The sequence below is a fragment of the Nematolebias whitei genome, chromosome 15, assembly GCF_014905685.2.
Source record: "Nematolebias whitei isolate Nwh7 chromosome 15, NemWhi1, whole genome shotgun sequence".
In the NCBI taxonomy this organism is placed as follows: Eukaryota; Metazoa; Chordata; class Actinopteri; order Cyprinodontiformes; family Rivulidae; genus Nematolebias; species Nematolebias whitei.
In genome coordinates this window covers 3,998,750-4,024,332 of record NC_056512.1, presented here as the reverse complement: position 1 = coordinate 4,024,332, position 25,583 = coordinate 3,998,750, and the positions used below count along the sequence as shown (strand labels likewise).

At 43.1% G+C, this 25,583-nt stretch overlaps 1 protein-coding gene across 1 annotated transcript in view; it reads left to right on the top strand.

The window, feature by feature from the left end:
- Nucleotides 1-25,583, top strand: part of mettl22 (methyltransferase 22, Kin17 lysine) — a 149,594-nt gene that overhangs the window by 95,935 nt on the left and 28,076 nt on the right. Inside the window, exons 5-6 of the mRNA XM_037689303.1 lie at nucleotides 14,343-14,383; nucleotides 15,508-15,652. Coding sequence (XP_037545231.1) covers nucleotides 14,343-14,383; nucleotides 15,508-15,652 — 186 coding nt within the window. The remainder of the gene's footprint in view (nucleotides 1-14,342; nucleotides 14,384-15,507; nucleotides 15,653-25,583) is intronic.

Genomic DNA, 25,583 nt, shown 5'->3' with positions numbered 1-25,583 from the left:
AGTGTGCAGCATGACAGAGGAGCTGACAGAGAGCAGAGCTATGACAGCTAAGGCTTTCCAGCTTTTGAAATCTGCATTCAACAACATCCAGACAGATTTGTTCCGCCTCAAACTTGTCCTAAATGCTGACAAAACCAAAGGGAGGCTTTTTTCAAATAGGAAGTTGGTCCCAGCAGTTCTTCCTCCAATTTTATCCTCAAATGGTGTCCCCATTGAGTTTGTTGATTCCTATAAATATTTGGGGATCTTGGTCGACTCACATCTCTCTTTTAAGCTCCATGTGGAAAACTTGGTAAAGAAACTGAAAGTTAAACTGGGTTTCTTTTTCAGAAACAGATCCAGTCTAACCCTGAATGCTAGAAAATGCCTTGTATCTGTGACTTTCCTTCCCTCCATTGATTACGGTGACATTATTTACATGAACGCTCCTACAAGAACCCTGCAGATGTTGGATGCTCTCTATCATGGTGCACTAAGATTCATAACTGGCTGTGATTATCGGACCCACCACTGCACCCTTTATTCACTGGTTAACTGGACATCATTAACTTCACGCAGACTCTCTCACTGGTACATTTTCATCTTTAAATCACTTCTTGGTCTGCTGCCTTCATACATCTCCTCCTACATGTCTCTGCGTGAGTGCAGCTACAGCGTGCGCTCTCAGGACATTATTACCTGCAGTGTTCCCTCAATGAGGACTGAACTAGGCAAAAGGGCCTTCTCCTACTCCGCTCCTGTTTCCTGGAATATCTTACAAAAAGATTTGAAGCTCTCGACCTTGACCTCTCTAAGTGTCTTTAAGAATCTGTTGGACTCCTGGCAGGGACCAATGCAGACATGTTCCTGTTTTTAGTTTTCTACATTCGCCTTAGAATCTAGCTGTTTTTTTGTTACCTTTTCCTTTTAGCCATCCTATTTGTAAAAAAACAAAAAAAAACTGTATTATGAGTTTTTATAATTGTTTATTGTTGTTGCTGTTGTCCATTGTTGTCATCTTCCTTTGTTGAAATCAGGTCTCTCTTGTAAATGAGTCCTCGAGGCTCAATGGGATTTACCTGTCTAAATAAAGGTTGATTGTGTAAATTTCATGTCAGCAGGTGTTCATCAGAAAATGCTGTAACCAAATTTAAACAATCTCTTCCATCAATGTTTTCCTCCGTCTTGCAGAGTAATGCATCAGAGAACAGTGACTTAGATCATCTAGTTGATCATCTTACAACTTCAATGCAAACTTCACTTGATAAAATTGCTCCACTGAAAAAGAAAGTAATCAATCAGAGGAAACTGGCTCCTTGATTCAATTCTGAGTTATGTACTTTAAAGCAGGCATCTAGAAACCAGGAGAGAAAATGGCACTCTACTAATGTTGAAAAATATTGTTTAACTTGGAAAGATAGTCTGCTAACATAAAAAAGCTCTCCGTAAAGCTAGAACTTTATATTACTCATCTTAATTACTACTTTAAGGTTGCTGTAATTAAACCTTTACTTAAGAAGTCTGACCTTGATTCAGAAATTCTGACCAACTATAGACCTATATCTAATCTAACTTTCATCTCAAAAATTCTAGAGAAAATAATTGCAGGTCAGTTGCGTGAACATCTACAAAGAAATAATCTGTTTGAAGAGTTTCAGTCAGGGTTTAGAGCCTATCATAGCACAGAAACAGCAGTAGTAAAAGTCACTAATGACATTCTCATGGCCTCAGACAATGGACTTGTTTCTATACTGGTCCTGTTAGACCTCAGTGCTGCATTTGATACAGTTGCTTTATAATATTTTACTACAGAGGCTTGAATATGATATTGGGATTACAGGAACAGCTCTAAAATGGTTTAGATCATATCTATCTGATAGATTCAATTTTGTAAATGTAAATAATAAATCTTCTTCATACACCAAAGTTAGTCATGGAGTTCCTCAGGGCTCAGTGCTTGGACCAATACTCTTTACTTTATATATGCTTCCATTAGGTAAAATTAATAATAATAATAATAATAATGTCATCACAATGTCAGCACTGTATGTTTCCATACAATGGCGAAATTAGTCTCTGCATTTAACCCATCCACCACCAGGTGGTGCAGTGGGCAGCTATTGAAAGCGCCCGGGAGGCTTTTGGGGATGAGGTGTGCTGCCCAAAGACACCACGTGATGTGCAGTGACTGGGGATCGAACCTGGGACTTTTGGGTCCCAAGCCGGCTGCCCTGCCTCTACACCATCTCGGCCCCCATAAAACAGCATGGGATCAATTTTCATTGTTATGCTGATGACACACAATTATATTTGTCCATTAAACCCAATGAATCCAATCAGCTACTTAGACTACAAGCATGTCTTAAAGACATAAAGAGATCTCCAAGATGGCGCCGGTGTGTAGGGCAGCCCGTCTCTCGCTCTCTGCTTGTATTTTATTTTTGTTATTTTTACAATGGTTGTGCCGAGTCATATTTTCAGTATGATCGTCGGGCACTTTTGGAGCTCCGTACATTTGTTGAAATTCCCGCAGAGTTTTTGAACAGCGGCCAGCACTCTCCTCCACCGGTCCTATCAGAGATTCCTGCATTCCTTCTGCGTGACCCTGGCCTTTCTCCATGGAGGAAACGTCGCAGACGTCGTGGGAAGCGTGCAGGGATTTTGGTGAAACTGTGGCAAAGTGTGGATTATTCTATCAGGACTCGCTCTGGATCTGATCATCTCCTCTCTGAACCGTGGTGCTCCCGGGGCCCGGCTGCTGGCCAGCTGCCCGCGCGCTCAGTCCATGTGAACACCTGGAGTTGTTTACCAGTGGGCCGCACCAGCAGACCTGGAGGAGCCGTTCTTCATAACCTGTGCCCGCTGGCACGCGCGTCTCCCTCCTCGGCTGTGCCTGTGTTGGACCATATCAGGATGTGTTTAATCAACGCAAGGTCTGTTTCCAACAAGACGTTTATCCTCAATGACTTTTTTAAAGATCAGGAGTTGGATTTTCTGTTCGTCACGGAATCTTGGATTTCTGATGGTAAGTCCAGCGCCTTGGTGGAACTACTACCCCCGGACTGTCTGTGTTTCAATGCCCCGCGGCCATCAGGTCGGCGCGGGGGGGGATTATTAACAGTTTTTAAAGCAAACTTGGCCTGTAAACAGTTGTCCATCCCGGTGTCCCGCGCCAGCTTTGAGCTGAGCGTCTTTTAACTCGGACACTCTCTTACGGTTCTGTGTGCGCTCGTCTATCGCTCACCTTGTTCTAAGGACTTCATAAATGAATTCTCTGACTTTTTGGCTGATATCACACAGAGATACACTCACTTTTTGCTTATTGGTGACTTTAATTTGCATGTGTATTGTCAGGAGAAGCCCTTAGTGAAGGACTTTCTGGATTTATTGGACTCTTTTGGCTTAGCTCAGCAGGTGAACGGTCCCACCCAGGAGCACGGTCACACGCTGGACCTCGTTTTAACACGCAATGTCTCTGTTTCTAATTTGAAAATCGGTGACAATGTTTTTTCAGATCACATGCCTGTATTGTTTGACTTCACCCCCCCCTTGTCATGCTGCTAAGACGTGCGTTCCTGCACGTACTACTTGTTTAATTAACCGTTTCACTGCTGCTCGTTTTAATGAAGGTTTTATTTCTGAGAGGATCGAACAGTTCCCGGTGTCTCTTACCACTGAGGAGCTAACCTCTCAGTTCAACTCTGCCTGTTTAGATGTTCTGGACCGTGTTGCTCCCCTTAAGACCAGAAAAACGAAACTTAAATCAGAGCCTTGGCTGAATGACGTCACGCGAGCCGTTAGGCGGCAGTGTCGCAGAGCTGAACGAAGGTGGAGGAAGGACAGGCTGCAGGTTTCTTTTCAAATGTTAAGGGAGAGTTGGCGTCACTATCAGAAAACCGTTAAAGCTGCCAAATGTAAATTCTTCTCTGATTTAATTGTCTCCAACTCCCACAACCCCCGAGTTCTTTTCTCCACCCTGAACTCAGTTCTACACCTCAGTGAGCCTTCACCTCTGGAAGCCTCAACTGAGCTGTGTGAAAACTTCCTCCATTTCTTTTTAGAAAAATTGGCACACACCCGGGCACTCGTTTCTCCACCAGCTCATGATCTGTCCATCCCATCTCAGTGTGTGGCTGTGTTTGACCACTTTGAGCCCATCTCTCTGTCCTCTCTGGAGCAGGTAATGTGCAGCATGAAGCCATCTGGTTCCCCCTTTGATGTGGTCCCCCCTCGACTACTAAAGGAAGTTTTTCCTACCCTGGGTCCTTTTATTCTCGCTATTCTGAATAGCAGTTTATCCTCAGGTGTGGTGCCAAAGACTTTTAAACATGCTGCTGTCCAGCCCCTCCTGAAAAAACCTAACCTTGACCCCTTAGTCATGTCCAACTTCCGGCCTGTCTCCAGACTCCCATTCACCTCTAAACTACTGGAAAAAATTGTGGAGTCTCAGTTGAAACAATTTTTGGGGGATCACGCTATCCTAGAGTTATTCCAATCTGGCTTCAAATCTCTCCATAGCACTGAAACTGCTCTACTGAAGGTTTTTAACGACATTTTCATATCCACAGACGCAGGTGATTCTGTGCTGCTTGTCCTATTGGACCTTACATCTGCTTTTGACACCATCGACCACAAGATCCTCATTTCTAGACTGGAGCAGTTGGTGGGCATCACAGGGTCAGCCCTTAAATGGTTTGGGTCCTACCTCTCTGACAGAACCTTCTGCGTCAATATCAAAGATTTTAGTTCGGCATCAACAGCGCTCCAGTGGGGGGTACCACAGGGGTCCATCCTCGGTCCCCTTCTCTTTTCTTTATACCTGCTGCCACTAGGTGCTATCTTCCGCAAACACAACATACCCTTTCATTTCTACGCCGATGATTGCCAAATTTACTTCCCCCTGAGGCACAGAGGCACACACTCTATTCAGCCTCTTCTTGACTGCCTGGCTGACATCCGGGACTGGATGGCTTTAAACTTCTTAAGCTTCAATGAGAAGAAGTCTGAAGTCATGCTGTTCCATCTCAGTGGCTCACTCATGAACCATGACATTGACCTTTTCTTTCTAGCCCCGCTAGAGAAACAAAAGGTCACTAATCTTGGGGTGATAATGGACCCGTCCTTAAAACTCAACAGTCACGTAAACATGATGGTCAAATCCTGTTTTTTTTTTCAGCTGAGACGGCTGTCTAAGCTGAAGCCTATACTCTCCAAAAAGAACCTTGAGACAGTGATCCACGCCTTCATAACATCTAGGCTTGAATACTGGAATTCACTTCTGTTTGGAATCAGTCAGTCCTCCATTGCTCGTCTACAACTGGTCCAAAATGCTGCAGCCCGATTTTTAACTGGTACAGGCTATAGAGAGCACATCACGCCAGTTTTGGCCCCCCTGCACTGGCTACCCATTCACCTTCGGATCCAATTCAAAATTCTCATGTATGTTTTTAAATCGCTGAACAGTTCCGCCCCATCCTATCTCACTGATCTTCTGCAGCCATATGTCCCACCGCGCTCTCTGAGGTCAGCAGACCAGATTCTTCTCTCAGTCCCAGAAACCCGTCGTAAGCTCAGAGGTGACAGGGCTTTCTCTGTTGCAGGTTGTAGTGAACTAGGCCTGAGGTCAAATCCTGACCTTAAGGACCTTATGGGACAGAAACTGTCATTTCATTGATTTGAATCCAGAAATACAGGTTGACCCATCCTGAGACTTTCTTTCTTGAATTAATCAAGTGAAAGAACACTCTCTTTTCTATTATCATTACTATTTTACAAATGTTTTGATAATCAAATTCTGTTTAGTTCAAACCATTTCCAAATGTTGAAGTGAACTACTCATTTTTAAATCAACTGTGAAACAGTAATAATGATTGTTAATCCTCATTCAAAGTAGAAATCAGGTTAATGATGCATTGTCTGATTTTCTGTCTTCAATGAGCAAGTTGTGTAAGTTGGTCAAAGTTCAAGTTTCGGTCAACTGCAAGTTTACTGAAAAAGAAATGTCATGTTTAACTTTTACAGCAAGATACTAGAGAATTGACTCCACGAAGTCTGAGTTCTTCATAATATCTTCTGTCTGTTCTTAAACAATCTTAATCTTTTTCCTTGACTCTTAATAACCTCTTACATCACAAAACACACCTCTGTTTTGGTCCATCGACCAATCAGAAAGTTCTCAAATGAACCGGAAGTGAGCTCTTTTAAAAGGTGCAACACTTCCTAGGACACAAGAGTTCTGCGGGAGGTTCCAGCTCCAGTCCAGTTCCAGAGTTCAGAAGGCTGGAATTCAGGATGCTGGAGGAAGAAAATAAGCTGAACGAGAGAAGATCAGGGAATTATGAAATGTCTGTTCTGGATGATCTCACGACTCCCGAGGTTTAGCTGTTCTTACGGAGACGCAGGAAGAGTTGAAAGGAAAGCTCTACACCAACGCTGAAACTATCATCTGCAAAGGTAAAGAGTGGATCTCAACCAAAGTGTACCGTTGGGTCAAGCTGGTCTAGAAGGGGCGTGTTGTTCTGGTTAAAACAGACAAATTCCCTCACACATGTCTCTCAAGATAAACTTCATTTCCCATCTTTAAAATTCTTCTATCTGCTAGCAAATTAATCCAGAAGCAAGGGAAACAATCGCCGTATTGTTTCCTCCTTGTAAAACTAGCCTAAATAAGCTGTTGTTATTTTCAATTTTTGCCAATTAATGTAAATGTGTGATGTGTTAAACTTGATTCTGTTAATAAATGACCCACTGTCGTTGGTGAGTCAAAGATAATTAACGTCTCACGTTACATGTTTAATAATTCAATGCACGATATTATCCAGTCCAGAAAAATGAAAGAATCCGTTTAATTTATGAATATATACAGCATATGTTCATCTACAAGGTCCACGACTGTGGAATGAGTTGCCACTGAGTGTCCGGCAGGCTCCCACACTCTCAGTCTTTAAGTCTCGCTTGAAGAGCCACTTCTATTCTCTTGCCTTTAACACGGTGTGATTTGTTTTGGTCCGGTCTGTTCTCTACTCTGTTGGCCATTTTAGTTAGCTTCTGCTGCTATTTGTATCTGTATTTCTATTTTATGTTTTCCTGTCCGCTGTGCATGTTTGTTTTCTTTTGTACAGCACTTTGGCTAGCCTTGTTGCTGTTTTAAGTGCTCTATAAATAAATTGGTATGGTATGGTATAAAAATCTGGACGACCCTTAATTTTCACCTGTTGAACACAGACAAGACTGAGGTTTTGGTTTTTGGACCTGAGCACGAATGAATTTTTCAGTTTTTCGCCCTCCTTAGATGGCATTAATCTGTCCTCCAGCTCTAACGTTAAAAATCTTGGTGTTATTTTTGATCAGGACATGTCTTTTGTCCCCCACATTAAAAACATTACTAGAACTGCCTTCTTTCACCTGCGTAATATCGCTAAAATTAGAAACATCTTATATATAAATGATGCAGAAAAATTGGACCATGCATTTGTCACGTCTAGACTGGACTATTGTAATGGTTTATTATCTGGGTGTCCAAATACTTCTTTAAAACGTCTTCAGTTGATCCAAAATGCTGCTGCCAGAGTCTTAACTGGAGTTAGTGGGAGAGATCAGATCTCTCCAGTTTTAGTTTCTCTCCATTGGCTCCCTGTCAAGTCCAGAATAGAATTCAAAATCTTACTTCTAACCTACAAAGCTCTCAACAACCTGGCTCCATCTTATATTACAGATCTTATTGTTCCATATTTTCCTAACAGAGCACTTCGCTCTCAGGCTGCAGGTTTACTTGTGGTTCTTAGAATTTACAAAAACAGAATGGGAGGCAGATCTTTCAGTTATCAGGCTCCTCTCTTGTGGAACCGACTTCCAATTTCTGTCCATGAAGCTGACACATTATCCAGTTTTAAAACTAGGCTTAAGACTTTCCTTTTTGCTAAATCCTATAGTTAGGATTGGCTTGGGTTTCCTGAGCTGTCCCTTAGTTATGCTGCTATAGACTTAGACTGCTGGAGGACAAACTCACCTCACTTTTCACTCTGCTACTGTCTTTACTTACTCTGCTCAACCTGTTTTGTATTTATAATTATTTTTTCTATCCTTAACTTATGTTTTTTGTCTTTCAGGTACACCTGGACCTATACCTGGACCTACCATTCTGTGTTTGTTTGTCTCCTTCCTGTCCTCTCAAACCAGCCGGTCAAAGCAGATGGCCGCTTGTCCTGAGCCTGGTTCTGCTGGAGGTTTCTTCCTTTTACAAGGGAGTTTTTCCTTTCCACTGTTGCCACTGTGCTTGCTCAGGATGGGAGACTGCAACAAAGCTAAGGTTCAACTTGTCTGCTGGATTCCTTAGATAGAGAATTTTACTAATTGGCTTTTATGTATGTGAATGTTCCTGTAAAGTGACTGAGACAACTTTGTCTCAGTCACTTTAGTGGGTCAACCAGTTTGATGTTGCACATGTGGTTGATCAACTATGTGAAGGTGCTATTTATAAGACTAAAACTGGCCTAAACTTTGATGGAAGACTGCAATGAATTGAAGATTCATTGCAATCTGCTGCTTCCTTTAATAGAAAACTTTTAGCAATTGGCTTTTTTATGTACAGTATATGAATGTTTCTGTTCAGTTCACTGAGATGACTTCTGTTGTGACTTAAGTGTCAGGGTTTCTGACCAAGGAGAATTGAACCCAGTGTATAGGCAGGACTAGAGAGGCAGACGTAGAAATAAAATACTTATTAATAAAAACGAAAGAAGGCTGACGTGTTAGCATAAACTTACATATGAGTAGTCAGGACCGAACCAGGACAAGACCAATACAGGACGAGGGAATACCCAACGACAACCCGACACAGAATAAACTCACCAACAGTCCTAAATACACAGACCAGACAAGAACATAATTACAAACAGCTGGACAAGTGACAGGGGAGAAACTGGTCGGGGCTGATTAACAAAAGACAACAGGGAGAACAGACAAGGAAGGCCCAGCAGAGGGTGCCATCTGATTAACAAGAGACAACAGGGAGAACAGACAAATAAGGCCCAGCAGAGGGCGCCATCCTTACAGTCTCCCCCCCCCCCCCCCCCCCCCCCCCCACACACACACATAAAAAAAGAAAAAAACTAGCGCGGGCAGAGGGAGGAACTGCAAGGATGGAGGGCACGAGGAAAACACAAGGACAAGAAAACAAACAGACAGGACGAGGCCTGGGAACTAAACACAAAGACCAAACACTAGAAAATATCAAAAGATCAGGTGGGCGGCCGGGAGACCATCCAGAACCAGGAGTCAGTTCAGGTGGGTGGCCGGGAGACCGTCCAGAACCAGTAGTTAGTTCATGGGGCGACCGGGAGGCCGTCCAGCAGGAGGAGCAAGTTCAGGGGGGTGGCCGGGAGACCGTCCAACACAAGGCAGAGGTTCCAGCAAACGGCCAATGGTGACATTCACCCTGAGGGTCCATGACCGCCCAGCACGGGGAAAGATGAGTGGGGGAACCATCAGTCTGGTAGTTGGCCAGGCGACCCAGGAGGCAGCAGGTGACATGGGAGTCTGGGGATCTGCAGCTGTAAGTGTGCCCTGGGGGATTGCAGCTGGCAAGGAGGCCTGGAGGGTCACAACTGTCTTCCAACCCTGGGAAGGTGTGCGGTCTGGGCAAGACGTGGGACCAGAGCGTGAAATGGAATGAGGGCGAGACATGGACTCAAGTTCAAGTGGGTGACTAAGAGGTAGTTCCAAACGCAGGGTCAGATCAGGAGACAAGTCTGTGGAAGCAGTGGAACACCCATGCTGTGTGGAGCCCCTGTGTAGAGGTGAGGGCTCCAGGCAAGGAGGAGAATCTTCACAGAGTGCAGGAGGAGAAGGATCCCCAGGTGGCATAGAAGACTTATGTGAAGCAGCTGCCGTGGGGCCCTCGGGGCAGAGGGAGTCTTCTATGGCTTGTTCAGAGTCTTCTTTGGTTGGTTCAGAGTCTTTTTCGGTTGTTTCAGAGTCTTCTTTGGATGGTTCAGAGTCTTCTTTGGTTGGTTCAGAGTCTTTTTCAGTTGATTGTTTGGGACTGAACGCAGGACCCAGGGACGTAGGACCCTCGGCAGATTCAGGTCCCACAGGCAAAGGCGAGTAGACCCTAGGACTACAGGTGACGTGAGGGGCGTCCTCCAGGACCCCCTCGGAACAGAAGACGTGGGAGAGGTCCTCTAGGATCCTCCCGGAACAAGATACTTGAGGAGCGTCCTCCAGGACCCACTTGGAACAGGAAGCATGGGAGGTGTCCTCCAGGACCCTCCCAGAACAGGATACATGAGGGGCGTCCTCCAGGACCCCCTCGGAACAGGAGACGTGGGGAGAGAAATCCCCTTGGACCCCCACAGCAAGACAAGAGGAGGAGTTCACCTGGACACCTACTGAAACCCTTGGCGACAGTGTGACTTCTGGTGCAGTCTGGTCCCCCACAGAAACCAATGATGATGAAGCCTCTGGGCCCATCTGAACCCCCTTAGAGACTTTCAAAGAAGATGTGGTTTCTGGACCTACCCCCACGGAGAAACTCAGAGGTGGACCAGTTACTGGTGAAGGGAAAAAGTCAGTTAAAGAAACAGGGCCACACTGTGGAACTGAGTCAGTGTCTAGAACTGTGACAGATTCTGGGGCGGCTGCTGCAGGCTCTGGGGTGGCTGCTGCAGGTTCTGGGACTCCTGCTGCAGGTTCTGGGACTCCTATTGCAGGTTCTGGGGCCGGTGAGTCCACAACTATCAAGTCTGTGTTTGCAGTAGGATCAGGAACAAAACAATCGGGGTCAAGAACAAGAAAGTCTGAGTCTGGTGTAGCAGCAGTATGAGGGTCTGGGTCAGGATCAGATCTTTTAATATTTCTGACCTCAATCAGGAGCTGAAGATATCCTGGGATTGAGGTGAGGCCAGGTACTGATAACAACAGTTTCTCCGCTAAATCCAACAAGGTGTTCTGACACTCCGGGTTGCATTTAGCAGAGGAAAACAGGTTTTGGAGCATAGAATCTCTTTGTGTTAGATCTGAGGCACCTACCGCCCGTGAAGAGTCCTTGGTGGCAACCTCTGCTGGAGGAGTGTGGAACTGCTGCTCTGATTGTCCTCTGGGTCGCCCCTCCCTCTGCAAAACTCTCACTCAGTCTCAAGTTTGGCCTGGGGACTGGGACCGAGAGGAGACGAGACTGATCATCTTGAGAACGCTGTGTGGGGGTGAGGTGCCGGATCCTACCCCCACCAGGGACCTGGAAGGTGGGCCAACCGGATCAGCCCTCACGGAAACATCGGAACAGGGTTCAGGCAATTCGGCCTCACCGGACCGAGGATGATCAGCTGTTTGAGTCAGAGAAGCCGACTGAGATCTTGTGGACCGGTGCCGGGCTCGTTTTCTGCTGCTCTGGCGGCGACGGTGGGAAGGGAGGGCAGGAGCTAAACAGAGCTCGTCCTCCAGCTCTGTGTCCTCCCCCGACGTCCATGCCGAGTAGCCGAGTGGGGCTGGAGATAAGGAGAAACTCGACCTGGATGTCCGGTATTTCTCCCAGAACTGAGATCTTCTCTCCTCCTCCAGAACTAGGAGAGGAGAAGACAGGACTTTGATCGCTGGACAGTTTATTTCCTGTGTTCGGACGGGTTTGGTCCGGAACCCGCTACACTGGATTATAGACTCCCCATCTGTGAGGCTGGAACAGACAGGTGAGCGAAACTGAACCTGCCTGTTGGGTTCTGTGTGGTCGGGTTGTACTGTCAGAGTTTCTGACCGAAGAGAATTGAACCCAGTGTACAGGCAGGACTCGGGAGGCAGACGTAGAAATAAAATACTTTTTAATAAATAACAAAAGCAGGCTGACGTGGCAGCATAAACTTATATATGAGTAGTCAGGACGGAACCAGGACAAGACCAAGACAGGACGAGAGAATACCCAACGACAACCCGACACAGAACAAACTAACCAACAGACAAATACACAGACCAGACAGGAACATAATTACAAACAGCTGGACAAGAGACAGGGGAGAAACTGATTGGGGCTGATTAACAAAAGACAACAAGGAGAACAGACAAGGAAGGCCCAGCTTAAAATTCACAGTTACATATCCAATTGCTAAGCTGCCATTTATAATACCACAAACCTTTTTTGCCAAGATGGAAAAAAACTTCTTTAAAACAATAAAGTGGTATCAGATCACTAGGAGACCCAGCAGGCCTCATATGAGCAATGTATTTTAAAAGAGTTGAGTAACAAACTCAAATAGGTTAAAACCAGCAGAGCAAATGGGATAATTTACAACAGTATTTTTCTGAAATTATTTAAATGAAATTAAATTCCCAACACTGACTTTTGATCTGATGATTTCTGTAGAGTCCGAGATGGAGCTCTTGGGTTGACACTCCTGTATAGTCCAGAGCAGCAAACCAACAAAACTGCTTTTATAGAGGGGATCACACTGATAATGATCAATTAATCAATACCTTTGATCAGCAGCACCTGGCCGATCTTAAATTTAGAGGAAGCTGCAAAGATGGAATACATTTTTTTCTCACACAGCTTTTCATTGTGGCTTTATATTTTCTAAATACCAACATGAAAGTTGTATGTTTTGTTTTTCCTACACTTGAGGTTGGATCTAAGTAATGCCATAATCTGGTAAAGACCAGATTATTGTTATTATTCCCAGATATGTATCGTGCCTGGCAAAAGTATTTGGCCCCCTTGAACTTTTCAACCTTTTGCCACATTTCAGGCTTCAAACATAAAGATATAAAATTTGAATTTTTTGTGAAGAATCAACAACAAGTGGGACACAATCGTGAAGTGGAATGAAATTTATTGGATGTGTCAAACTTTTTTAACAAATAAAAAACTGAAAAGTGGGGAGTGCAATATTATTCGGCCCCCTTGCGTTAATACTTTGTAGCTCCGCCTCTTGCTGCAGTTCCAGCTGCAAGTCTCTTGGGGTATGTCTCTATCAGTTTTGCACATGGAGACACTGAAGTTCTGCCCATTCGTCCTGCAAAACATCCCAAGCTCAGTGAGGTTGGATGGAGAGCGTTTGTGAACAGCAGTCTTCAGCTCTTTCCACAGATTCTCGATTGGATTCAGGTCTGGACTTTGACTTGGCCATTCCAACACCTGGATACGTTTATTTGTGAACCATTCCATTGTAGATGTGTCTTTATGTTTTGGATCATTGTCTTGTTGGAAGATAAATCTCCGTCCCAGCCTCAGGTCTCTTGCAGACTCAAACAGGCTTTCTTCCAGAATGGTCCTGTATTTGGCCCCATCCATCTTCCCATCAATTCTGACCATCTTCCCTGTCCCTGCTGATGAAAAGCAGGCCCAAACCATGATGCTGCCACCACCATGTTTGACAGTGGGGATGGTGTGTTCAGGGTGATGAGCTGTGTTGCTTTTACACCAAACATATCGTTTTGCATTGTGGCCAAACAGTTGGATTTTGGTTTCATGTGACCAGAGCACCTTCTTCCACATGTTTGGTGTCTCCCAGGTGCTTGTGGCAAACTTTAAACAACACTTTTTATGGATATCTTTGAGAAATGGCTTTTTTCTTGCCACCCTTCCATAAAGGCCAGATTTGTGCAGTGTACGACTGATTGTTGTCCTATGGACAGACTCTCTCACCTCAGTTGTAGATCTCTGCAGTTCATCCAGAGTGATCATGGGCCTCTTGGCTGCATCTCTGATCAGTCTTCTCCTTGTTCCAGATGAAAGTTTAGAGGGACGGTCTGGTCTTGGTAGATTTGCAGTGGTCTGATACTCCTTCCATTTCAATATGATTGCTTGCACAGTGCTCCTTGGGATGTTTAAAGCTTGGGAAATATTTTTGTATCCAAATCCGGCTTTAAATTTCTCCACAACAGTATCTCGGACCTGCCTGGTGTGTTCCTTGGTCTTCATGATGCTCTCTGCTCTTTGAACAGACCCCTGAGACTATCACAGAGCAGGTGCGTTTATACGGAGACTTGATTACACACAGGTGGATTCTATTGATCATCATCAGTCATGTGGGACAACATTGGATCATTCATAGATCCTCACTGAACTTCTGGACTGAGTTTGCTGCTCTGAAAGTAAAGGGGCCCAATAATATTGCACGCCCCACTTTTCAGTTTTTTATTTGTTAAAAAAGTTTGACACGTCCAATAAATTTCATTCCACTTCACGATTGTGTCCCACTTGTTGTTGATTCTTCACAAAAAAATTCAAATTTTATATCTTTATGTTTGAAGCCTGAAATGTGGCAAAAGGTTGAAAAGTTCAAGGAGGCGGAATACTTTCGCAAGGCGCTGTAAATGACATACCATTTTTCCTCATAATGGCTTGTTTAATTTTTCATGGTTTGCATTGTTTGCAGAGCACACTATGGCAACACCGTTGGAAGATGTTGGCAAACAGGTGAGTAAAATGTAACTGACTGAATTCTGAGACAGTATTTTCATTATTATTATTTTTATTATTATTATTATTGTTATTATTATTAATAAACTTGTTACATGGTGAGAGTTAAGCTTATCTCCTAATGAAATTTACAAATCTTTTAGCGTAAAGACAGTTGCAGAGAGACAACTGTACGATTGTATGAATACTGAGTCGGCATTCACAATGGTTTTCTATTTTTAGTCAGTACATTTATTTTGCAATCTAATTACCGGTATGGCATATTTCAATTCATATCTCAAAAGCTATGTAGGAATTGGGTGGTATGACTTTTTTTGGTTACTTTTATACAGAAACAATTTATTTTATTAACAATTATTTTCTAAACATAAGTAAATTGAGATCTTTTCAATTGCTTCAAATACTTTGCTTTGTTTAAGATCAGCTTTAATATAATGACTATTTACACATAAGGTTTGTGTTACAACAGGGCAGGGGTGTTTACTTTCTGCTTTTAAATGCCAGCTTTTATTTCTCTTTTGTGTGCAGTATTTTTTTAAATTTATTTATTTATTAGCTTTTTAGCAATAAAGAAATGTTACGCACTGCATAAAATATATTAATAATGTATTAAAAAATCATTGTATTTGTTGTTAAAGTATTAAATGTTTTATTTAAAGAACTTTCCAGAACTTTGGGGAGTGGTGGCGCAGAGGTTAGAGAAGGTGGGCCTGTGATCGGAAGATCGCCGGTTCAAGCCCCTGTACGACAACATCAAAAATGTGGGTGGGGTAGGTGAAGCACCCACACCTGCCCCCACCCTCATTCGTCCCACTCTGGGCCCATGAGCAAGGCCCTTAACCCCCACCATCTGCTCCTCCGGGTGTCCTAGATGCAGCTCTCTGCTCCACACAGAAGCTGTGGTAGCTCGGTGTCTGTGGTTGCGTCAGGAAGGACATCTGGTGTAAAAAAATAACTGCAAGTCTTCATGCGACTTAGTTCGCTGTGGCGACCCCTAACGCAGGGAGCAGCTAAAAGGAAAAAAAATAATAATAATAATGTAAAGAACTTTCCAGACTGTTGTGCTTTATAATATTAAATTGTACTTGAATTAATAAAATATTTTTTGGTTTTGGTTTCAGGTTTGGCGTGGAGCACTCCTTCTGGCTGACTTCATCCTCTCTAAACCAGACCTGTTCAGAGGGTCCACAGTCCTGGATATGGGAGCAGGAACGGGCTTAACCAGCATTGTCATGGCAACTACAGCCAAAAAAGTTTACTGCACAGGTATGATGCCATTTGGCAAATAATCTAAGTCCAACCTGCAGTAATTTACAAGTAAACCTCCTGGACTATGTAATTCACTTAAATTAAATTCAAAAATCCCAGAGGGAAATTAAATGTTGTAGTAACTCATCATCCTGGTTTCATTAAAGAGTTGTTCTAGATGCTGATGGCTGTGGACAGGAAGGATCTCTTGTAGTGGTCTGTCCTACAACGAATCTGAAGAAGCCTCTGACTGAAGACAGTCTGTTGTTGTATGACAGTCTGTTGTTGTATGACAGTCTGTTGTTGTATGACAGTCTGATGAAGAGGATGCTGAGGGTTGTCTATAATGTTCTTCATTTTATGAAGAATCCTTCTTTTACAATCATCTCCAAAGGTTCTAGAGGAGTCCCCAGAACTGAGCCAGCCTTCTTTATGAGCTTGTTGATCTTTTTTAAGTCTCTTGCTCTGGTGCTGCTCCCCCAGCAGATGATGCAGAAGAGACAGCGCTCTCTACAACAGACTTATAGAAGATATGCAGCATCTTGCTGCAAACACTGAAGGACTTCAGCTTCCTCAAGAAGTACAGTCTGCTCTGTCCCTTCTTGTTGACGCTTCACTGTTGCATTTCCAGTCCAGTCTGTTGTCCAGGTGAACACCAAGGTATTTATACTTCTCCACCACCTCCACTTCTTCTCCCCTGATAGAAAAAGTGTTGGACCTGTTCCTGATTCTCCTGAAATCTACAATCATCTCCTTTGTTTTGATCACATTCAAGATGAGATGATGGCTTCCACACCATGTTACAAAGTTCCCTGCACTCAGCTTCTTGTCCATCTCTGATACACCCGACCTATGTTCCCTCTAAGCTATGCACCTGCGCAATCCCGCACTGCTCACACATTCTCTACTCACAAGAAAATCTATGTTACACAGTTGTGAACTGGCCACAAGCTTATCTCCCATTTTATAATTAACTCAGCCCGAGCGCAGCGGTCTGTATAGTCTCTATGCAGCAGCTGAAAGATGCGTGCAGAGCAGAGGAGGAACCCCCCCACCCAGGTCAAAACAGACCTGTATCACATGATTTATTCTTTCTTTCCAGCCAATCAGCTTCTTCTGGAGTTTCAGCGCTGACTGTGAACTAGGGGTTGAACGAGTATATAATTTTTAAACTCGACATTAACATAATAAAACCCGAGTAGAACTCGAGTATTTGACGACGTCATAGATCTCAAGATACAAATATAAATAAATAAATAAAACCACAAAAAAAGGTAATTATTTTCAAAAAATAAACCAACAAAACATTGGGAGTGTATATTATGCTCCTACCATTTATCATACTGCAAATAAGTCACAGGAAAAACTAAACTATTAGTTATTATTATTAAACTACAAACGTGAAGAAACATGCAGCACGGCAAAAACTAAACTTAAACCGAAACTGGTTCTGGTTCGGTGGATTGGACCCGGTGTTACACCATACTCTGTGACCTGCAACAGTGCAACACCTCCCCCTACGGTCATACGGTGGTCACATAATATGACGTCACTACGGATACTCGACATAACATTTTTAACATCGATAGATGTCCTAGCAATCGATGTTAATGCCCTACTGTGAACTAAGTTTGAAGAACTAAGACTTCTAGCGCTTTTCCAAGCTTTATACTGCATATTTCATCGCGTACCGAGAATTAATATTTGGCGTTGTGGATTTATCACAGAAGTTTACGGTCGTACGACGTTAAACAAGGCGGTAAGCTAATCCCACAACTTGTAGCTGTTTTTATCATGCTAAGTGTTAGCAAACAGTGCTTGGTGTATTATATCTGGATGATCAAAGGAAAAGTAATATTTCCCCTAGATGAGCTGCGCAGCATGCTGTTTATACCGACAGGCTTAGGGCTTGAACAGAGAATGCTACGCGCTGTTTGCACTGACAGTTTTACAGTTTTAGAGCAGGGCTGGGAGAAGAGAGAGACAGACACACATCTCAGCCGTGCTGCTTGTACCGGCAGTTTTAGGGGCGGGGGTTGGGGTCAGCATGAGGGAAGAGGCTGCCTTTAGCTTTTTGGCACTTTTTGACTTTAGCATTACGTCAGTGCCGACAGTGTGTGTGTGTGTGTGTGTGCGTGTGTGTTGGTGGTGGTGGTGGTGGTGGGGTGGGGGGGTTGGTAGACGGGGGGCCCCACTTGTATAATGGTAGGGGAAACACTGAAAAGTTTACAAGACAGTGGCAAGACCAGCTATGTTGTGTGATCTGGAGACCGAGGCATTGACAAAAAGACAGGAGACAGAATTGGAAGTGGCAAGATGTTGAGGTTCTCCTTAGAAGTGACAAGGATGGAGAAGATCAGGAATGAGATCGTCAGGAATGAGATCATCAGAGGTACAGCACACGCTGAACAACAGGGAGATAAAGTTAGAGAGGACACACTGAGATGGTTTGGACATGTCCAGAGGAGGGACAGTGGTTTGGACATGCATTTTAAGCTACTAATAAACATGATGTATGATTTGTGTAGTCTTTAGAAATAAAAACATTGCAACCAAAATAACTGGATGTCTTCATTGCTGGAGCCTATTTTCATCTGATATAGAGATAAGGAAGGAGACGGACAGGCTTAGCTTAATAGAGTACAATTAGTATTACTATTATCTGGTGGCACCATCTGGCATCCTGTGGCACCGTGTCAGCCCCTGTTCTGTGGCACCCACATGGCCAGGGGCTTTCAGAGTGCCAACGACTTTTCATTTTCTGAGTAAAAAGTTACATTAACCATCAATGCTGTGTAATAATCCAGCTGTTTAATTATTTTCCTTAGAACTAGTGGAAGCTGCCACTGAAACAGTGGCACCTAGTGGCAGCTTTAATTACTTCTGACATCTTCCATCAATTAAATTAATTCTAAATATTAAAGGTCTTACACGGTTAATTAACAAATAACATCCTGATTTCAAAAATAATTATTTACAAACGGGCTATATAACTAGCACGTTTTCCAAAAACCTGCATCAGCAAAACCCCAGAACAGGTAGCAGCCCTGGCAGCTCTGCCACACTCTGGCTACCTAGTGTCTGCTTTAGTGGCTCCTACTATTGTGACAGGTGCCGTTCAAGCTGGTATTTGCCAGTAAATTCCCTGGCAGCTGCCAGTAAACCAGCGGCAGCTGCCATGCTGCTGCTGGTTTACTGGCAGCTGCCACAGCTGCGTGGCAGCTGCCAGTAAACCAGCGGCAGGTGGCAAAGCATGTAATAATAATGGTAATAAAAATAAATTGAGAGAAGCTGTGTCATCTGTCAGTAAAAGAGAAACCTTGTCATCTGTCAGAAAATCTCTGTCAGCTTCCAGTAATTCCATGGCAGATGCCACAAAAAAAAAAAAAAAATTAAATTATGGCAGGTAAAAAAAAAATAATTTTTTAAAAAAATCGATAGAAGCTGTCATCTGTCATTAAGAGAAACCATGTCATCTGTCACTAAATCTCTGTCAGTGCCAGTAATTCCATGGCAGATGTCGGTAAATAAAAATAATAAAGAAATAAAAATAATAATTATTAAAAAAAATTGTGGCAGGTTAAATAAAAATAATAATAATAATAAAAATATTAAATCTAGAGAAGCTGTGTCATCTGTCACTAAAAGAGAAACAATGTCATCTGTCACTAAATTCCCTGGCAGCTGCTGTAAACTAGCGGCAGGTGCCACAGCAGCGTGGCAGCTGCCAGTGAAGCCGGCTGCAGCGTGACACCTGACACCGGAGGTGCCACTAAGACTGCCACTACCACGATTTGAGCCTGCTGTCTCTCCAGAAATGGGTAGAGTGCCTTCTCCGGGTCAGGGAGGAGGTCCTGCCCCAAGTGGAGGAGTTCAAGTATCTTGGGGTCTTGATCACAAATGAGGGAAAAAATGGAGCGTGAGATCGATAGGCGGATATGTGCAGCGTCTTCAGTGAAGCAGGCGCTGTACAGGTCTGTCGTGGTGAAGAGAGAGCTGAGTCAAAAGGCGAAGCTCTCAATTTACCAGTCGATCTATGTTCCTACCCTCATCTATGGTCATGAGCTGTGGGTTGTGACCGAAAGAACGAGATCTCGGATACAAGCGGCCGAACTGAGTTTTCTCCGCAGGGTGTCTGGGCTCTCCCTTAGAGATAGGGTGAGAAGCTCAGTCATCCAGGAGGAACTCAGAGTAGAGCCACTGTTTCTCCACGTCTAGAGGAGCCAGTTGAGGTGGCTCGAGCATCTGGTTAGGATGCCTCCAGGACGCCTCCCTGGTGAGGTGTTCCGGACATGTACCACCGGGTGGAGACCCAGAGGAAGACCCAGGACATGCTGGAGGGACTATATTTCTCGGCTGGCCTGGGAATGCCTCGGGATTCCCCCGGAGGAGCTGGACCAAGTGGCTGGGGAGAGGGAAGTCTGGGCCTCCGTACTTAAGCTGCTACTCTCGCGACCTGACCCCGGATAAGCGGAAGAAAATGGATGGATGGAAGACAGAACTTTATTGATCCTACAGGAATTTGCTGTGCCAGAGTTTCAGTACAAAGGAAAATACACAAGGAATCACAATAGATATAAAAATAACAGAATATACAAATACCAGCAATTGTCTAAATAAAGGTTGAATGAAAATTAAGATCCAAACAGGTCAGGCGCAGATGTGTGACATGTTTTGATGTGAAAACATTAAAGGGTTTATTGTGGTGCAGGGTTAATTTTATTATCCTAGGTGCAGAAAGGGGGAGGAGTTGAAAAGTTTGATATCCACAGGGAGGAAGGACTTCCTGTGGCGTTCTGTGGAGCACCTCGGTGGTCCACCCTCCACATTAGGGGTGGGCGATATGGCTCAAATATGATATTGTGATATTTCAGTGCATTCTGACAATAACAATAAATTTTGTGATATAACCAACAAAAAAAGAAAAAGACATCTTAGGTCCAGACTGAGGAAGTCTTTCGGATGAAAGACGAAATGTTTCTACATTTTTGTTGTTGTTGTTGTTTTGCTTTGTTTTGTTTTTTGAATGTCCAGAGGACCAGATTTAACTTTTTTAGATTTTTCTACCTGGATTATTGAGCATGCATCAGGATAGAAACCACAGTTATTCATTTGACAAAATTAACTTAACACGTTGCTTTGGAGTATTATATAAAAAACTTAAAAACAAGGGTTAATTTTACTGAAATTACTTTATTTAGTAAAGTATTCATTCTCCAAGTATAAAAATAAAAAATAAAAATGATCTTTCTGTTATTTAAATTGAAAAAGTCTGCACAAAATTTAGATCAACAAAATCTACCACAAAAACTAAAGTGCAGGTGAAATTTCCCAAAATAACTAAATAAAATGAAAGCTTAAGATCTGTTGAGCATAAATGTAACATAAAACAAAACATATGTTTAGTTTAAATAAGGTATAACTTCCAAAACTTGACAAGGCATCCACCTGACCCTGAAGCTTGTTGTTGTTTCAGCTTCCTTTGTTCCTACAGGAATGATTCATTTCTCCGATGCTCTGTCTCTGATCACCTGACTCTGTTCTTGGTCCATGGACTGTGGAACTCAAGAGACACTGTTGAGTTGCACGTGTTTGTACCGGCAGTTTAGAACGGGGGAGATGCAGCCGAGCTGCGCCTGCACCAGCAGCTCAGAACGGAGTGGGGAGAGAGAAAAAAGACGCTGCGTTTGTACCGGCAGCTTAGAGTGGGGTGTGGGGGAGGGAGAGACAGTTGAGCTGTCTGTACCTGCAGTTTAGAGCGAGATGGAGAGATAGCTGATCTGCACGTTGTTTATTTTTAGCTTTTTAGCTAGCTAGTATTGCGCGCAACTAATAAGCGTTACACCAGTACCTACAGGTGGAGAGGGGGTGCACAGTTCGGTTTGGTTGTTCGGCGTGCTCGGTCCTGTTAATGGGGCGGAGCGCCCTGGCGTATTACGTCATGAAATTAGCATATCATGATATCATTTATTTTTCTGGGCAAGCTTTTTTTTACCGGTATTATCATGAACGATATGATATGGCCCAGCCCTACTTCACATGCTCTGTGGGTCTTGTGAGGTGAATTGACCCTGGATCCTCCATGCATATGTGGCCTTGGCCCTCTTAATACCAGCAGCCAGTTCTTTCCTTGTCCTTCCCAGCTCCTGTGAGTTGCCAGACCTAAAGGCAGTGTTCCTGACTTCTAGCAGGAATGGTGAGAGTACAGTCCCCTGGGGTGCTACTGACCACCTGGTTAGACACACAACCCTTCAGTCTCACAATCTGTGGTCTGTTTGTCAGATAGTCTTTGATCCAGGTGATTGTTGAGGCCTCCACCTGAGTCTTCTGGAGTTTCTGACAAAGCAAATCAGGCTGGATTGTGTTAAATGCACTGGAGAACAGTGCATGTAACACTGCATTTAACACATTTAACCCCCGTTAAATGCACATGAGAGTCAAGTTCAAAGAACATGACTCTCACAGTGCTGTCTGCCTTTTCTACATGACAGTGAGTTTGCTGTATCAGGTGTATGATGGCATCTTCAACTCCAAGTCCACGCTGATTAGCAAACTGCAGTGGGTCCTGATATGTGCTTGTTTGTGTAGTCAGGTGGGTCAGCAGAAGTCTCTCTAGGACCTTCATGATGTGGGATGTCAGGGCAACAGGTCTATAGTCATTGAGGACTGATGGGTGCGTTTTCTTTGGCACTGGAACAAGACAGGATGTTTTCCACAACACTGGAACCTTCTCCTGGGTCAGGCTAAGGTTGAAGAGGTGCTGCAGAACCCCACAGAGCTGCTCTGCACAGACCTTCAGGACTCTGGGACTGACACCATCTGGACCTGCAGCCTTATTCCGGTTCAGTCTCTCCAGCTGCTTCCTCACCTGACTTCTGGAGATGCAGAGGGGGGAGGCAAAGGAGGTATCAGCATCTTCTGATTTGGTTGAAGACCAATGATGGAATAATCAATTTACTGAATATTCTCTATATTCTTTTTATGTTCTACTTTTAAGTTTATTTTTTATGGCTTTCTCTTATGATCATTTTATTTCATGTTCTTGCCCTCTTCAGTGGAAAGTTCCATGGAGGAAGTATTGATGTTTCGCAACCTCACAATCAAGCTTGCAAAAACATATTGAGTAACCAGTCATGTTTTAGTCATGCTATACGATCACACCCATCATTGTTTGAAGTGAATAAAAAAGTGATGAGGGGAGCAGCAAGCTGAAGAGAGTTGGAGAGAGATTGTCTCTTGAGCTGCTCTTCCTCTTTGCAAAGAAAGATCTCACTCTTTGAGTCCGTGTTCCTTTGTTTAGACCTAACTGTAGAAGAAGAAGGGTCCATGACTGAGATGGTAGATAAAATATTTGAGGTGTGACAGGACAGCCTTGGGTCAAAGGAGGGTGGTATATATCAGTGGTTCCCAACCTATTTTCCTCAAAGACCTCCCTTACTTCCTAGCCAATCTTTGAGACCCCTCAATCCTTCGCTACTCCCCTCGCCTAAAAGATTCATTAAGATTAATCTCTTTATCAAAGTGATAAAAGAATAAAGTAAATAGAATAAAGTCAATAAAAGAAAAAGTAAATAGTTACGAACTTTTATTTGTAAAAGGTATAAACTGGTATTTGTACAACAGAAGTAACTACAAGAACACTGTTTTGAGAATTACTCAAATACCTTTTCTTTAAAAACTAACAACAGAGTAATTTTAAAAACAGTCTTAAAAATAAAAATTGTAGTTTTGTCAAGATACCAAACTCTGAGCATGTATGTACACACAGCTCTAACAAAAACAAAGACTAATGTGTATATGCATACATACATATATGTAAGTACACATACATACACATAAATATGTATAACAGAACCGAAAAAAAGAGTTCAAAGAGCATGTTTTTTTTACCTGAAAGTTATAATGTTGACTTGAACTGGATTTGTTTGTAAATTTAATAAATGTCTTACCTGTGATAGATAGCTTTTTGAGACATCTCGGTTTGGAAAAATATTTAATTCTGATATGAATAATGAGGTAATGGCTACTAGCCCTAGTAGGACCAAGACCAAAGTTTATTCCTGCCACCCTAAAACAACTTTAATGACAAAAAATAATAATTACAGATGGCACAGCAGGCTGGAAAATATAATGGCAAAGTTTGTGTACAAATAATATATATATATATATAGTATCTATATCTAAAATGTATCAGTGTGTTTATACACTGGGCATATTATTAAAACAGAAACCCAGCAATAACTTCAAATGACCAATACATTGTGTCTCTGTCAGTCTGTTCATTCTTGAACTTGAAACGCACCCACACAGACCAGTATTTGCAGTTTGACTCCCATCACCCTTTGGAGCACAAGTTAGGAGTCATCAGGACTCTGTACCACAGAGCAGACAGCGTCCCCACTAGCTCAGGAGCCAGGCAGAAGGAGAAATCCCACACAAGACAGGCTCTAGAGCAATGTGGATATCCTAACTGGGCCTTCCTGAAAGCAGAGAAGAAACCCAAACAAGACTCCAGTCAGCCATCAGGTGAAAAGGAGGAACCCAGACCCAGACCAGTGGTCATTCCGTATGTTGGAGTATCAGAGAAACTGAGACGTTTATTTTCTAAACATAATGTCCCAGTGGCTTTTAAACCCCAAAATACATTACGGCAAAGACTGGTTCATCCCAAAGATCCAGTCCCCCGGCACAAACAGAGTAATGTTGTGTATGCTGTTCAGTGTCAGGAGGGTAATCAGTCTTACATCGGGGAAACTAAACAGCCACTGGCCAAAAGGATGGCCCAGCACAGAAGATCAACATCATCAGGCCAGGACTCTGCGGTCTACACTCATCTCCAGGCCAGCGGTCACTCTTTCAGGAATGAAGATGTTCACATCCTGGACAGAGAGGAACGATGGTTTGAGAGAGGAGTAAAGGAGGCCATCTTTGTGAAAAGAAATCGTCCATCATTAAACAGGGGTGGAGGCCTCCAGGTTCAACTGTCCCCCTCTTACAATGCTGTGATTGCTAGTATCACTCAGCCCTCTGTGAGTAGTAAACAGCCATCAGGTGCTAATGATCCATTGTTAGGCTGATGGTCCTTCTTGAGCATGTGATCAGCTGGTTTTGGTTGTCAGCAGCAAACTGGTTGATCCACTCTGAGAAGGTGCTATTTAAGAGACTGAGCTGAATACAGCACCTCAGACTGAGGAAGTCTCTTGGATGAGAGACGAAACGTTTCTATATTTTTTTGCTTTGTTTTGTTTTTTGTTTTTTTGAATGTCCAGAGGACCAGATTGAACTTTTTTTGATTTTTCTACCTGGATTATTGAGCATGCATCAGGATGAATTGAATTTAACTTTTATTAATGTTATCTTAACTATTTTAAATATTGCTGCAGCTAAAGATTTAAGGGTGATGTTTTTGCTAATTTATGATTAACTTTTAGAGTCAACTTCTTTCAAGATGGTCACTGCAGTCAACTAATCTTGGGAAACAAGATATTGGCTCCAACTCAGCCCATTTTATAAATACTGAGCCTGAATTTTGTGAGATATTTAAGGAGAATCACAACTGAAACTCTGTGTATGAACAGTTTGTGCAAATCACAAACAAAACTCAAAAGTAAAAGTACAGATATAAAAGCTCCATAAAAGTTACAAAAACACAAAAATACTAATTGATTCCATGAACTTAAGTTTGTACAGGTCCTTCTAAAAAAATTAGCGTATTGTGATAAAGGTCATTATTTTCCATAATGTAATGATAAAAATGAAACTTTCATATATTTCAGATTCATTGCACACCAACTGAAATATTTCAGGTCTTTAATTGTTTTAATACTGATGATTATGGCATACAGCTCATGAAAACCCAAAATGCCTGTCCCAAAAAATTAGCATATCATGAAAAGGTTCTCTAAACAAGCTATTAACCTAACCATCTGAATCAACGACGTAACTCTAA